At 42.2% G+C, this 17,073-nt stretch overlaps 1 protein-coding gene across 1 annotated transcript in view; it reads right to left on the bottom strand.

Annotated features, from left to right (window-relative positions):
• SHTN1 (shootin 1) overlaps nucleotides 1-1,931 on the bottom strand; it is a 65,993-nt gene extending 64,062 nt beyond the window's left edge. The window contains exon 1 of the mRNA XM_066620157.1: nucleotides 1,837-1,931. Within this exon, the coding sequence (XP_066476254.1) occupies nucleotides 1,837-1,923 (87 nt within the window). The 5' untranslated portion in view covers nucleotides 1,924-1,931. The remainder of the gene's footprint in view (nucleotides 1-1,836) is intronic.
• Between the last annotated feature and the right edge of the window lie 15,142 nt (nucleotides 1,932-17,073).

The following is a 17,073-nucleotide window of genomic DNA, read 5'->3' as shown; positions in this document are numbered from 1 at the left end:
TGGTTCTGGAACAGCGTCTAGTGTGGCTGAAAAGGCCAATTCGGGAGTGACAATCCCTTCCACACTGGGAGCAAGTGCAGTCTGTCCCTGGTCTGTCTCCCTGGCTATGGGCCTTCCTTCTTTGCCTCTTTGCCTCAGTCTGTTGGCCAAGTGTCTCTTCAAACTGGGAAAGACTAGAACTATTCAATTGTAAAAATCCCTATGGGGGTTTAGAACACCCTGCCTATGTAAACCACCTTGGATTAAAGTCTGAGGAGAAATCTGACGACCAAAGAAAGGTGGTATAGAAATACCTGTATAAATAAATAAATAAATAAATATGTGCTAGCTTGGTCATTGTGTACTAAGGGGTGAGTCATCTTTGACAGGGCAGTCTGACAGGAAGGCTGTCAGAGTGTGTCACTAGTGTTACTATGTATGAAGAATAGACAGAAAGGGATACTTACATGCATAAATTCATTTTCTTAGTTATATGTTGATTGACTATCTTGTAAATTCTAATGTAGTATCATTAAGCAAACAATTAAGTAAATACCTTCAGAAAGTACACTCTTAATGTATCTAAACATAAAAAACAAATTCTACTGGTGAGATTTCTGTCACATCTGAAGATGTACTTTCAAAGCAGGGAGAAGGAGGTATAAAAGCACAAATGCACACAGACCAGCCAGCATTGCTAATGAAATTTGGTTCAAAATTGCTGCAATCCATTTTCTGATGATGAAGTGGTTTGGATGCGTATTTCACCGCCCACCCACCCCCCAAAAATTTTTTTATATATCTCTGTCTCTATCTCACAAAGAGATAAAAACATTCTTTAATAATAATAATGCACTTCTGATGAGATGGAATATAGAAAATTATATACTCGGTAAACTCATCAGCCTAGATGCAATCAACAGAGCAGTGCAGGTCACCTTTTGCCTGCCCCGTGGTTTGCTTTCATAAACAATCACCTGAAATGTTATACTCTGGCTGACTTTTCCGTTTGATTCAGACACTGAAATGCTCATTACTCTTTCATGCCACAGACACTTGGGACATTTCGACACTTGTTTATCTGTTAAGCCAGATGCATAAATGGGGGGAGGGGTTAAAAAAGGTAAATATTCAATAAATTGCCTTTTTCCCATTTAAGAATGCTTCCCAGTTTTAAAGTGCTTTAAACCTAGTCAAACAAATTCATATTTTGGAGATTGCACATACTTATAAAGTGAAAACTCTATGTCTTCCATTGCTTGAAAGAAAGCAAATTATCTTTCTGTCAAAAGTACACAGTCCCCACCATCCTGCTCCCCTAGCCCCCTAGACACAAGCTACACAGCTCAAGAGTGACTTAGACATGACAGGTGCAACACAGAAAGCACTATCATTCAGAATACAATGCACAACTCTTACGCGATGACTGCCCATACGCACAGTGCAGTCACTTTTGGCCAGTTGTAGCTTCCTAGCAATATATATGCATGCCTACCCTCAAATGTCAGCTTACATAAAGCGAAGGGCTCTGCATGTAGGAATGTCATGTTTGAATCAGCATCAAGGATGAAAACGCATGCTTCAGCACTGAACTGAAAGTGTGGGATTGCCAGTTGCACCTTCATAGAAGAGTTGTCAGGTCAGGGAAGCTGTGGAGCAACTTTCCTGTGTGCAGACTTTGTTACACTTGGAGAATGAGTGGCATTAAGCAGTGTGCCAGGAGTGATCAGCATAACGGTTGCAGGACAGAAGGCAACTGGTCATGCTGAGTCAGCCTTTCAGAACTCTGCAAAATTTAGCTCCACACATTGTCCTAAGCTTGTGTTCCAAACTTAGAAAATGTAAATGACTTCTTACCTTAGTAGCCAGAGCTTCTGCACTTTCACGACATGTCTTCTCAATTTCAAGGTGGTTCTGTATACAGCTGACTTCCTCAATAACCATGTGAGAAACTAGAGCATTGGGGGGAAAAAATTTGATTCATATGGAGATTAATATGACTCAGGTCTTCTTCCACTCCCATTTTACTCAGTACATCCATCCTATGACTATGAATATCTACTTAAACTTTCAAATCAACTACTTTTTTTTTATAAGTAGTACTTCACTTACATTAAGCAAAATACACTAACATGCTTAATACCTAGGAAAAACTCTGGAAACCAACATTGAGGCTCAGATTATTTATTTCCAATTTCCAGTGTTTCATATATAACTAAATTAATACAGTCCAATGCTACAGAGGTTCAATAGTTCCACCTTTCATTTGCCTTAACACCCACAAGGGCCTCAAACATTACCTCTTTATTCCCCCACAGTTCCCTATATTTTATATTATAGCAAACACAAAAATACTTTGAGACTGGGAACAATGTGAGTGGGAAGTCAAAACACAGATTTCTAGCTTTCTAACAGAAGTTCATGTGCTACCAAGCAGCTTAATTCCAATCCCAAAAGCTAATTCCATTTAGAAAGGTTTTACAATGCTTCCAATATTCCAGAGTAGTGTTTCTCAAACTGTGGGTCGGGACCCACTAGGTGGGTCGCGAGCCAATTTCAGGTGGGTCCCCATTCATTTCAATATTTTATTTTTAATATTTTAGACTTGATGCTGCTAGGGTATGTGACTGCATTTGGGGAAATGTTACAGATCGGTACTTTTAACAGGCTACTAAGTATATGCTTTTAACAATGATAGTTAGTGGGATTTATTCCTGAGTAAGTGTGGGTAGGATTACAGCCTAGGATTGTTAAAAATGTTCCTGTTTGATGATGATACTTCCGGTCATGACATTACTTCTGGTGGGTTCTGACAGATTCTCATTCTAAAGAGTGGGTCCCAGTGCAAAAAGTGTGAGAACCACTGTTCCAGAGGATACAAAGGCTTGAGTTCAGAAGTTTTTTGGGGGGGCTTGCTGTCTTCTCCCATTGCATATTTCAAATTATGTGCATTTATTCTTTAAAGCACCCATAGTTCTGCCAAATTTGCTGGTTCTAGACAGGAGACAGCCACCATAATCAACAATTACACAGGCCCAGATACCACATCAGGTATGGTACACAATAGAGTCTATGTACCATGCCTGAGCACCTGTATTTGATAATATTACTAGAATTATTATGTGGTTAGGATGGCTATGCAGGAGAGAGCTGCCACCACCTAGTGTCCTGCAGTCCTTCCCCTCCTTCTGTTCCCTTATGGGGACTCTGACCCTGAAGACAAAAGGGTCATGCTTAACCAGAGCCTCAGAGGCATGACAAGGAGGGGGGTTATTCACACCCTTATCTTCCTCCACCTAAGGGCATTAAACTTGTCTCCATGAAGGTGAGGTTGCCCAGCAACTGGCTCACAGTATCCTGGCCCTCAGCACCTGCCTCTCCTTGCTCAGAGAGTCTGCCCTGCCTTCAACATGAGCCTGGCACTTATATTCCTCTGGGGCCTCATCAGGTCCAAGAGGCTGCCCTACCCACTGCCCTGCAGGTTAGCCTCATTCCTTATGCCCCAGGTTTGCCTGTTGGCTGATCTTTTTCCTGGGCTAGGAGAAGCATTCCCATCTCCCAGGTCTCCACCAGCCTGTGCGGCCCCCTTCAGGCTGGATTCAGGTCACAATAGCCCAGAAGTAGCTTCACTCTGCCTCCTGCTGCCTCAGTGCAGCTTAAGGCTGCCTCCTACTGTGACTCTGCCATGAGGTCAAGGTACCACAGCATGTCTTTCCATGCAGTGGTTAGCAACTCTGCTATGCGTGGGTCACTAGGCTTGATGCTCTGCAGAACACTGCTAATGTCATTGCTGTCATTTTCACTCGGGGGAGGGGGGTTTGACACCATAAAGTGTCCAAAGTGACCAGTGACCAAAAACAAAAATAACCACAGCAAATGCACTTAAGGTATACTGGGGTCATGGTGGTTGTTTTCCTTTTAATTGACTAAACCCCAGGTGAAGCGTTAAAATTTAGCACTGCATTTCCTTCACACATACATTCCATACTCTCTTTGCCTCTCTTCACATCCATGTAAAATGGCAACCATGCTTGAGTTTTAGCAAACTTCCAGATGGCAAGGACTTCTAAGGTTATGGAGGAGCCACCCAAAGCACCCTTCTCCATGCCTTTGCGGTCCAAATATGGCATATAAATAGTACTGTGACAAAGGTGCACTCTTGATGGTTATTATGGGATGTCAGACCAGAATCACTAGGTCTAATCTTTTATGTGCGTTGGTCCCAAACCATTTAGAGCATTGCACATGAAAACCAGTATTATGAAGTGTGCCTGAAAGACAACAGGAAACCAAATGACTTTTGCGCTCTTGTTTGCTGTAATTGTTATCTACGATTTGAGTTCTATCAGCATCTGACACTGTACCAGCACAGAGATGAAAGCAAACAGTCTTAACACAAGGAGGTACATACATGGACACAGTGAGATGCTAAATGCTTGGTTACAGCTGAGCCTGGACAGCTACCATACAGTAGCATCTTCTCATGTAGATATACAAGGTAAAATATAAACAAATTCAGAAAAATTATCCGTGCTGGAATCATAAAATGTAAAAGTGAAACACTCTGCTCAAGTCCCTGTACTTTAAGACACTTGTTTTCTATATAGTCAGCCTAGGGCTAGGCCATTCATTTAGCTGTGTGTCACAAGCCAAGAGTATGTTGTGTCATGCCAGAGATACTTTCAGAACAGGGAATGAGTTGAGCAAAACATGAGGAAATGCCTCAAGTAATCATGGTCATCAGCCAAGGTGTCTTAAGGGAACACATCTTCTCTGTCCTCCAAATCAGGTGATCAGTTAGTTCCAGGCAAAATCCATTGGGTAATCTTCCCCAAAAGAATACGTCTACAGTCTTCAAGCATGTACACCCAACACATTATTAGGAGTAAACATAAGGTGTTGTCCATGTACACCTAAAATGTAAAGAAGGAACATGGGGAAAATATACATTCATAAACGAGTTAGGAATCCACACTTGGACATGGGCCCCTGTTGCATGTGTGTATTATGACAGAATGTGCAGTCCTAATAAACCCATGAACAGAAAAATAACCTTCCACTGCTATGGAATGACAATTGAATTCATTGCCAAAATGAAAAAAGTGACTGTTTGGATTTGTCCTTCTTTAAAAAATGATTTGTTGTCTCAGAAAGTTAGCCAAGAAAGTTCTAAGAAACAAAACAAATTGATTCCCTTTACATGAGATGATAGATGTAGTAAATAGAACTTGATTTTTTCATGTGAAATGTAAAGGTTTTTTTTAGTGCCTGCCTTACTGGAGATAACTCATGGTTCATTTAAGTTTAGTTAACCTGCAATTATGTTTAAATTCCAGAGGGAAAAAAATTCTCTGAAAAATTAAATACAAACATATATATTAATTCCCAAGACTGCCCAAAGTTCTTATTATGCCGATATTAAAATTCATAAAGCACTAAGTGGCCAGAAACCTCTCCAACCTCAACATTTTTTCAGGGGTAATAATAATATGCAGCAAATGCAGGCCAACCAAAAACCACTTAACTAATTAGTAGTTGCAGTCACCGAGAAAACATGAATCAACACTGTTATTACAAGTGGCACATTTGAGTGGCATCTAATTATGACTTGATGAGCGTGATACTTGCATTATCAACATTACTACCGCATCCCATCAGGGACTAAAAGCTGCTGATGGCATTGACTGCAAGAAACTCCCACTCAATGGTACTGCAGCACCCAACAATCTCCTTGGCAGGGGCACCCTCACTAAATGACACGTTAAGCGTAATTACTGGTCGACATTGTAAATAAACAGGATTGGAAGTGAAAATTGTACCAAGTGCATAAGACACAATCTGACACATTGGAAGTGGCAGCCTTAATTGAGAGTTTCTTTGACTGCTCAAGATCATTTCAACTGCATTTCTCAGAGGACAGTGATTATAACTGTGGAGACAGACAGCATAATGGTATCAGCACTGCTGACAGAGCAGTGAATTAAATTGTATCTGCTGTTGTGTGAAAGCCTTGATGAGAAGTACAGATCCTTAGTGGTCTTATCATTATCACACAATGGTCATGTTGTCATCAACCTTTCTGGCTCCAATTGAAAAGAAATGATTGTGTGTTGAAGCTTCCCCCCCTACCACCACCTTCTATCTCTTGTGCTGAATAGAACCAATTTTCAGAGAGCTATGAAATCACGCTATAGGGCCTAAAATGCAGCTGCTTGGCATACAAACTGGGCCCCATTAAACAGGAATCACGCACAATATGTGTTTATGCTGGGAGAACAAATAGAAGCTGAGCACAGGCCAAGTTTATTCACAGACACAAAGCCCGTGTAGCTCTTCATCAATATAATTGCCTTTTATATTGTCGTTTAAATAATGGGCTCCATTATTGCTGTAAAATCCTAATATTCCTGGCATTTTATTGCTATGTTTACAAGGTATGTCTTTTTTTAAAAAATAAAAAATAAAAAAATAAAAACCCTGAAAGGGAAGATAAAGGAAACCTATGACATTTTACAAGAGCAAATATTACTTTTGAATTTTAAGCCTTAACTACTTGACATTTTCTGCCACTCTTGAATTCCCCCTATCATAATAAGTGCAAACAGGCCACAAAGGTGATGGGTGTATGTGTGTGTGTATTTATTTCCCTGTCCCCCTTCTCTGTCATAGGAATTTGTCTTAGTAAGAACATTTTTGTCACATATCATTTCAAAATGGTACGTGCCACCTGATCATTCCAAAATAGTCCAAAGTTTAGGACTGTGTTGTAGGAAGTTCTCATAACTGCATTTATGTGCCAATGTAAGCAATAGCTGCATAAACCCTTTCATTAACTATATATTGGGTGCAGTGGTTTTTGTTTTTTTTTTAAACCCTATTACTAATACACCAACAAAATAAACTATATTGATAGAGACCTGACAGAACAGGCTACGATACTGTTGTCATCTCCACTCTTGAGAAGCTATTCATGGGAGCCTTTCCACTCCCATTAGCTGTGCTTTGTTACCTCCAGACGCCACAAAGAATCAATAGAAACATTATCACAAAAGAGAAAAACTGGATATTTGGTAGAGGAGGCCATTTGTTAGCATATTTAAGCCTTGCTCCAACAGAAGACACCAGTATGCCTGCTTTAAACTTGTTTATGTACATGCTTTGTTACCATTATGGCCATATGACTGAACCAGAAGAAACAAGGGCAAAGGTATTTTTTTTTTTTTTACAAAATTTTAATCACCTTCAGAAAGCGGGAGGGATAGAGAAATGGCATGCAGGTGAGAGACATTCTCCTCTCACAGGTGCATTCTGGTCAGGAGCAAATTCAAGTCAGTGCTTACTCAAAGGACTCATCAAACCTATTTTCAGAGCTGGAGGCCAATTCTGGAAAAATGTGAAGTGGGATACTGGGGGCCTTTGTTATCAGATGGTGATGAAGTCTGAAAAATTGACTCGGTTAGCGATCTGTGGTTAGTTGGGATTTTCTTTCCGTAAGAAATAGCGGGATAGGTTCCGATTGGGACGGGAAGACTTGAAACAGCCCCTTCCACCCAAATACTTATTTTAAAATATTTAAAGCATTTACGTATGAAAAAACAGCATTGTTATAATTATTCAATGGACAAATTATTATAATGAATAAATGATTTTATGTCTAGCTTAAAAAAATGTAAAATGTATGCAGTAACTATGAAGGTGGAGGTAGGGTGAAGTTTAAGCAGAGGAGCAAGGGGAGTGAGTAACAGAACTAGAGGGGGGTTTAAAACACTGGTGGGACCCCCTGGGAACTGGAAGCACAGCATATCTGTGTAGTGAGAAACACATCTGGGTGGTGTGGGTTGTGAACAGAAAGACCAAACAGCACGGAAATTTGGAAAATCTGAAAAACTCTGACTTCTCATCTGGGGATCCTTGTAAGCATGGGGAATGTTTACGTATTGTTCCTCAATAAATTGCCCTCCTAACGATGGGGAATCAACTAACAAAGGCGCGGATAGTGAGGTCCCCCTGTATAAATACATCATCTCAAAAGGACAGTCTGGCATCCAGAGAGAACAACTTTCCCGTATTCCACTAGTCCTATTCTACTGGGATATACCGCAATACAGAATTACATAGATTCTACTTGTAATACAAATTGGTTCTTGATGGCCGCGGTAGGGAAATATAATTTAAATACTAAATTACACAAGCTACCCGAGTAGAAAGGCAAGTGACTCCAAAGCTATGCAAGGGTGTTATTTTCTTAATTTATAAAAGTGTTTTATAATTTATAAAGGTGTTTTTTTCTTAATTTATTTATTTGCCTCCTAATCCACAGTTCCTTTAAAATGCTTCCATTTTATTAGCAAGCTTCTAAGGCAGCGGTGGCCAAATCTGCTTAATGTAAGAGCCATACAATAAACTTCAGATGTTTGAGAGCTGCAAAAGAGATGTTTGAAAGCCACAGTATTTAAGAAGCATTTCAATTCTTAAATATATTTACTCACCATGAACATTAAATTTGCATTTTAATCCAAATGGACTCTCAGTTTATACTCTGTAAATTATACAGTTTGAAAGTTTATCATCTGTCTTTTATATTAATTGCGATGCAAAAAGGAGCTTAGCCAACATGTTCCCACGAACCACTCATATGTCAAAGAGCCACATGTGGGTTCTGAACTGTGGTTTGGCCATCCCTGTTCTAAGGTTCCTCCTGACGGGACGTGGACATTTAGGGTTGGGTAAATAACTAGCCATTATTTGGGTTGCCCATCATTGCTCCCCATTCTCTGCCATGGATAACATGTTTGATCTCTCATAATAAGGGAGTCCATGCTGAAGAAGTCAGCAGTTCTGGGTCTTAGACTGTAACCAAATTGGCCTATTCTGACACAGACAATATTGATGTGGGGTGCGCGTGTCTTTTGCTTTGCTGAAGCAAGAGTTTCACACCACCTTCATTTCTGATATTGATAAAAGTTCTCTATAAATGAATCAAGAGTGGTAAAAGTACCTAGGAAACAATATTTTAAATAGTCACCTTGGATGCATCTATTAGATAGGGAAAGGTGGGTAGTAATAATAATAATAATGGGACAGGATCAAAGATCCCCTTCTATTAAAATTAAGACACCCTCTACCCCATCAAAATTATTTTGCTCACAAGGTGATCCCAATACCTCAATAGCTGTTAAAATAGAACTCTAGAGGGGTTTTAAAAGAATGAAAGATTCTTTAAAAAATTCTGATTAAAGGCCCAAACTTATCCAATTTTCCAGTGCTGGTGCAACCATGCCAATGAGGCATGCCCTGCATCATGTGGTGGGGAGGCAGTCAGAGAGGGCTCCTCAAGGTAAGGGAACATTTGATCCCTTAGCTCAGGGATGCATTGTGGCTGTACTGGTGCAGGAAAGTCAGATAGGATCGGGCCCTTAGTTATTGATGAGTGCAGGAAAGAAGGCGACAGCAAAGAATTCCCAAATTGGCATTTATTGTATGATGCTTAACTACCTTTATTTATTACTATAAGTTTAAAAGAATAGACATTTTGGAAATGGAGTGCTCCTGCCTTTTCTCACTATAAATCATGATATGCTATCCAATAAAGCAATATTTTATTCTAAATTCAAATTGTATGAAAGTGGAACAGGGTGGATTGTAATTGGGCTGTTAAGAAAAAGAAAACATGGAAATGAGTATTGGGGCCAGAAATGAAAATGGGACTGTTGAACAGAATATTAAGACAACAAGATGCCTATCAGAAAGTTTTACAATAGAGTTCACATGTCCAGTAAGAGTGTATTTGAACATTACAGATACAGTAAAAAAATCTCCTGTGCCTTTACCGGGCTGCATAAGAGGTACAAATTCAACAAGTGTAGGCTTTCCCACTGTTTTCTCTATGATGAGGGTTACACCACTTGAATTTCTGCCTGTTGTATACAACCTTTAAAAACACAGGAGACATGCCTCCCCTTCCACCATTTTCTTTAGCCATATGTAACTTTTCCCCCTTTTTTTTTTAAATAGAAGACAGAATGCTTTCGAAGCCATATAATAAAAGGGAGCCACTCCATGTCAAATGTTTACCATAGGCAAAACCTCAATGAGCAGAAGCTCTCTCACTCCTGCATTTTTCACTGTCGAGATTCTGCACAGCAAAAGACATTTAAAGAACACAAAAGCTAGGCCAAAAGAAATAAGCATCATCCTTTTCTAGCTACATTTGTATTTTTTTGGCAAGGGGCACAATTATTGCCAGCTTTATTTGAATTCATCCCTATGTATTTCTGATTTCTTTTTCCCCACACAAGGAAAATTCTGCCAACTGGAAATTTCACAATAGAACAATTTGTTACTCTTTGTGATTAGGAGAATGATGGAAATGTGAATCGCTTCTTCCCTTCTACAAAAGACGAGGCAAAATGACAAGAAAAAACTTCCCCTTCTCAGAGCCCTCTCCATACACCAGAAGATTTGAGTGAGGGGAACAGCCTTGTTTTTGAAACAGACTCTAGAGAAGATAGAGGTGGTGCAGGTTCTCCTAGCTGCTTCTGTTTCTCAATGAAACGCAGAGCCATGTGAGTGAAACAGAGACAAGAAATTCTGCCTCTTCTCTGAGGTCTCCATGTATGGCAGAAAGGTGGAGAAAAGGAATCTTCATAGTTGTCAGGACACCCACCTGATGGGGCGGCCATTCAAGGAGATTCATAGAGTTCTGTTCCACACTGGCTTTAATTTATATGAATAAGAGCCCAATCCTCCACCACCACCACCCCACTGATGCAGCCACAACAAAAAGGAGCAAGCTGTATCCAGCAGGAAGGGGGGCCAAACTGGGAGGCTTTGGCAGGGAAAAGTGATTTAAATCTGCTTACACTTTTGTAATCCTCTCGCTCCACATTAGTTCTCCTCAGACCCACTGGCGCAAGTCCGAGGAGAGAAAGGGAGCAGGGAGGCTGCTGATGAAGAGGACCATTGCAGCCAGATCCACCCACTCCCACAGCTTCCCCACACCATGTTCAACCCCCCTTCCTGCCCAGATTTGCCTCCTCTCCACCCCCACTCCACCCACCTTACCTGCTCTGTGGCTGAGGAAGGGTCCGGTGATAACCGGGGAGTGCTGCCTCCTCCTGCGGCAGTGCTCCCAAAATGACTGGTGATGGAGCAATCTGCCCGCTGCCTTTTTGCAACAGCAGAACAGAGTATGCAAATCCTGCATAGGACGGAGCTGTAACTGTATCATTTGAACAGGGGACCCAAAGTTAAAGTTATGACTGAGACATGAAAGCTATTTGACCTCTAAGGGAGAACTGATTTTTGCTCAAGTAGTCTGCCAGCATATGACTCTTACATCTTTTCAAATGCGTACTTACTTTTTTGAAACTCTTCCAGCTTTTTGACTGCTTCATCTCTTTCCTGTTTGATTTTGTCACACTGCAGAGAGATATAACAAACATTCTAGGAAATCATTTTCACATAAATTGCAATTACGAAGAGAAACAATTAGGAATTCAGATAAAGGTACAAGACCAAACGAATTTAAAACTGAATCATACAAAACACTGATGGGTCATTTGGAGTCAAGTTATACTTTTTAGACCACAAAGTTCCCAAGTTTAGACAGCAAAATATATATCCAGAACTATTGATTGTGAATGGGATAAGCATGTTTAAATTAAGAGGTTTCCCTTTTGACAGATGTGAAAGAAGGAGCTGGATTCTATTCACATTTGCTGCTTCCAGCTGTAATACTGGGAAGCCGGACCATTTAAATTTGCATGTTGAATTCATGACTAATGGTGCTCCACGTGTCAGTATTTTGCTATTTCAACTCAGCCACACTGTATTGAAGAGGCAGACAAGTTGCATTTCCTCCTTCTTTTGTTTTGCTATCCAAGAACTTTGGAGGACTAGACAAGAAACAACAGGTCGGGTTTTATAAAAAAATGAAGAATTTGCAAAAAACAGAATTTTGCTTACATGTATTAAGAGTCAAGAGGAAAAAAATGACTCTTATTCAACTCACCATTATAACCAGGGAAGAAAAAAGAAGTTATTGAGCATTGGAAAAACTTACTCAAAGGAATCTTGAACTGTTAACTACAAACCAAAATTATGAGAGTCCTCAATAGTTTTAGAAATAATACTGAAGTTCAGCCATGTAGGCTTAAACCCAAACTGTTTGAGATTACAGTCTGTATTCACAAAACTAGAAGACAGACAGAGGCTATTTTTCCTTCACAAACTTCACAAACAGCTAACAAACTTTGCTTTTCCTATTTCCTGTTCCACACAGAGGCCAGGTCACATCCATATTGAATCTGGATGTGTAGATGCCATCTTGGAAGCATGTCTTAGGAACATCTGCACTAATAACTCCAGAAGTGGCATCACCATAAATTTGCTAAGGCCCAAGTGGAGGAACATACAGGATGGCTGTGGATATATCTGGTTACAGCTGTGGGATGCTGTACAAGCCTCAGTTTGGGTTCATGGACTACCTTACATAAGCAATATTAGATTGCTGGAATTTACCCAATTTTTGTAAAGTTCAACAACTTGTTCCTGAGGACACTTATAATTTTACATTACCACTGGTATTGGCACATTTACACAATAAAGGAAGCTCCAGGTTCTTTCAAATTGGTTGATTTAGGGTTATTACAAATTGTTGCCTACATAAATCTTCCTGGAGTACTTATAGTCTTTCTCCCTTTCTCAGGCTACTTGTAATAATTGCAGAAGTGTTTTGCTTCAGGTCTACCACTGCAGGCAATGAACATGCAATTATTAAAAATTAAAATTCTGTTTCAACCAGTTACAAACTAAGAGCCCAATCCTGCGCGGACCACAGTCATAAGGCATGTTTGAGGGGCTCACTGCTGGGCTCCCGCTGGAGCTAGCCCAGCACCAGCCAGAGCTGGGCTAGTGTGCAGCGGTCGCCCAGGTTCCATGGCTTGGCGGTCTCCTGGACCGCTGGGCTGCGGAACAGGAGGCGAGGGTGTGGCTGGGGGTGTGGGGGAGGCGTTCTGGGGAGGGGGGAGGCCGGTGGGGGCGGGCGGGAGGCATGCCAGGGGGCGGGCGCAAGGCGTGTTGGGGGAGGGAGAGAGGTGGATCCATGGAGCTATGCTCCGCAGAATCCAGGGCGCTTGTGCAGGGGTTGCGCGCCCTACATGAGCGCCTTTACTTTAGCGCCAAACTTTTGGTTGGCACTAAAGAGAGTAGCCCCACTGCGGGGCTGCTTCCTTTACTCGGGGGAAGGGGACGAACGTCCTCTTCTCCTGAGGAGCCTCCCGTGGTAGTGCAGGTGGCGCAGGATCCGGCAGCAACCCTCCACGGAGCCGCTGAGCCTGGGCGCTGCAGGCAGCTCAGGATTGGGCTGTAATTCAAGAATCACTGAGGGTGCAATCCAAAAGCACCCTTTGACCGGCGCAAGTCCCTTGCACTGGTCTGGGATTATTGCAAACGTGCCATAAGACACATTTGCACCAACTTGGGTGTTAGAGAGGACGGCACAATGCATGCCGGCCTCCCTGTACTGACATGCACCCTGGGCCCAGTAAGTTTGTGCCAGCCTTTCCAAGCTGGCATGGGGGTCTAGGCAGGGCATGGGGAGAGTAGGGAGGAAGTGTTTCTGGGCAGGGGAGGGTGAGCAGCAGGCAGTCCTGTGGGCAGGTGGGGAGGAAGCAGGTAGCGGGGCCAGGATCAGGCACTTATGCCAGATCCTAGCCTTGTTTCCAGGCAACCTGGGGCAGCTCCGGCCTGCTCAGATTTGCACCACTCCTTCAAGTGGCGCAGATCCAGGTAGACCCATTGGTGCCGCTGCAGTGCAGCATGGGATAAGGGGAATTATTTCCACTTGCCTCGAGCCGAGCCACATCCAGCCTGAAACTTGAGCTGGATACAGTGCAGGCCTGCCAACCTGTCTATTCAAGCACAAGTTAGAATTGTATTGTGATTGTCCTATAGGTATAGGTGTTGCTAAAATTTTTCATTTTTTCACAAATTTCATTTTTTCCCAAGGAGGAAAAGTTCAGAAAGCAGTGTTATGTTTTTATTCCAAGGGTGCATTTTCATAAACCATACTTATAAATTATAATCACTTAAGAGTGTACTCAGTAGATGATATAGATAGTGTAGTGTCAGCTGACGCAGCCACAGGCTCAATCCTATCCCTACTGACCTGGAAGTAAGCCCCACAGACTTTAATGGGACTTACTTCTGATTAGACATGCCTAGGATTGGGCTTACTGTCATTACCCATTCACACACACACACCCTAGTCCAGCCCAACCACCTAGAGTGACCAGTATGTGAGAGGTATTTTAATTTTTTGTTTTCAGAAAGTGTTATTATGTGTATAATAACACGGTATCACCGACACATCACATCTCTACCTATAGATTTTCACTTCTCTTTTAAAACAATATAGTATTCAGTTGACACGGGTCAATCCTACCCTTCCACCACCCCCACTGGTGCAGCTCGGTTGAAAAGGTGCACCCTGTATTCAGTGAAGGTGGTGGAACGGGAGGCTTTGGAAGCCTCCCATAAACCTCCCGCCCTGCAATGGGTCTCCTCTGAGCCAGAAAAGACACAGGCACAAGTCTGAGCAGAGAAAGGGGGCAGTGGCTTAGCTAATTGGGGGTGGGGGGTGGTCCGCCCCAGGTGCCACCCTTGGGGGGGTGACACCACAAATGCCCCAACATTGCTAACATCGCGAAGGTTAGGAGTAACCCCATCATGCTATATACTGCTGGATGTGGAATTTCTGGTGGGATGCAATGCAAAAAACCAAATTGAAATATCTCCATTCCATCAAAAGTTATAGCCAAAAAACCAGAAACAAAAAAAATGCATGGAGCCCTATGGAAAGTGAAACCAAGCCATATTGTGCATTTACGTGCAAGTAGATGAACATGCCTTAGTCCATTGGAAAGGGCAGGCAGAGAGGAATCCAACAACACCAGAATGGTTCCTATCCAGTGACAGCTGCCCCCAAAAAACACCCAAGAAGGAAGGCCCTCTCCAAGCAGACGAATGTATTGAGCCCTATGGAAAGCAAAAGAGAGCCACATGGTTGTGTTTACTCATGATTAAATAAACGTGCCTTGATTGCTGATCAAGTCAGGCAAAGGGGAATACAAGGCTGGCTGCATAGTCCCAATCTGATGATAGTGGAGCTCAACAACTGCTCCAGAAGGTAGCACCCCCCTCCCCCCAAGAACAAAATAGAGGCTTGAGCTGGTAAGGTGGGCACTGGGGAGGGCTCAAAATCTCACTGATTTTTTGTGTTGGGGGGTATTATTGCAAGCAGGTTACAGAGAAAATTCACAGTGAAACAGGGTTAGCTTCCCCTTATTTAATTATCTGTTTTTCTTTAATTATTTATAATTATTTTATTTTGCTTGATGATGTCACTTCTAGCCATGACATCACTTCTGGTGGGTCCTGGACAGATTGTCATTCTAAAAAGTGGGTCCCAGTGTTAAAAATTTGAGAACCACTGCCTTAACTCCAAACAGGCCAATGAAACATCGGGGGGGGGGGGTGACACCCTAGTGACCAAAATGCTGGAAATTGTGGCTTTTAGGAATACCATCATGTTATGCACCATTTGATGCAGAATTTCATCCACTGCATGTGGGGAAATGTTCGCTGCATTTATTTTCTGGCCATTATTATTATTAATTTCATGTCATGACTGTTACTATCTCTCAGTCTCACCTACCTCACAGGGTTGTTGGGAGGACAAAATAAGGGGAGGAACCATGTACACCACCTGAGCTGCTTAGAGGAAGGGTGGTATAAAAATGTGAATTAATTAATTAATAATAAATAAATAAATAATACAATTACTAATTAATTCATTATGTCGTATGGGGTGACAAAAATGTATGGGCCCCCGGTGTCAAATGACCTCACTACGCCTCTGAACGGAGGCAGCTACCAGAGGGGATAGGATTCAGCGTGTGCCATCGCCATTATATCCATTCCCTCCTGCAGTCTCTCTGCCCTTTTTCATCTTCCCCCACCCCTCCTCCACCATGCTATCTGCCCGGCTGGTCCTTTTGGGTCTGTTGATGCACTCAAGCAGCACACTACTCAGAAAGCGCTTTATGGTCATTTTTTTGGCAGTCACCACCAGCAGAACTTGTGTTCCACTGGCGGCAAGGCTCAATCGGATTCAGCTGTAAGGATTGGGCCTTCTATATATTTACCTAGAAGTAATTTCCACTGAACTTAGTGGTGCTTACGTCTGATTAGACAAGCATAGGATTGCATTATAAGGATCAACATGGAGATCCATGATTAGGATTTCTCATGCTTTCTTTATACAGGTGAACATCACTTTGTGATACTCTGACCAGCGATGGGCAGCATATGCAACAGTCACTGTTCCCCCCTACCCAAGCCTCTGAAGCTGAGGGGAGCTGTGCTGGGAAGGGCCTCCGAATGCCTTATAAGGCAAAAAAAGTCACTTCTGGTTTTCCTAAGGAAACCGGAAGTTGCAATTTTTTGACCGAAAAAGCCATTGTGATCCTCTGCGGGGCTCAGAAAAGCCCCCAGAGGCAAATGGAGCACAGAGGCAAAGGGTGACAATGTCTTTTGTTTCATTTTGTGGGACTTTTTAGCAAATTTGATGTCATTTTGTTATGACAGGGTGGGATAAAAAATTTAATTTAAAAAAAATTATGTTTGTGTTGTGCTGCACTTTTGAGGAGCTGGAAGAACCAAGAAAAGTTCCCTGATGTTTCTCTAATATTATTTTATTTCAAAACAGGTCAGTACTGTCTTCTGGTTTACCATGGTGTGAAGTCCATCCCCGGGGCGGGGCCTGGGGGCAGAGCCTCGGCAAGGTCGTCAACCAAAAAGAAGTCCCGACTGGAGCAGCGAGGACCACAATAAACAGCAAAAAGGGGTTTGTAGGCACGTTTTAAACTAGTTAGCACTTTAACATTCACGGAAGGACTGTTACTTCACAGGAGCCCTGAATACTGTAATTGTCTCAATAAAAGTCTTTTGCACCTTCCTTATGGCGTCTTGAGTCCTTGTTGCGGTCACAGGTCTCGAGGGTGCTTAGCACGAACAGTGCTTCTGCCAGGT

Source organism: Tiliqua scincoides, chromosome 3 (assembly GCF_035046505.1).
Source record: "Tiliqua scincoides isolate rTilSci1 chromosome 3, rTilSci1.hap2, whole genome shotgun sequence".
Taxonomy (NCBI): Eukaryota; Metazoa; Chordata; class Lepidosauria; order Squamata; family Scincidae; genus Tiliqua; species Tiliqua scincoides.
This window is presented reverse-complemented; position numbering and strand designations above follow the sequence as displayed.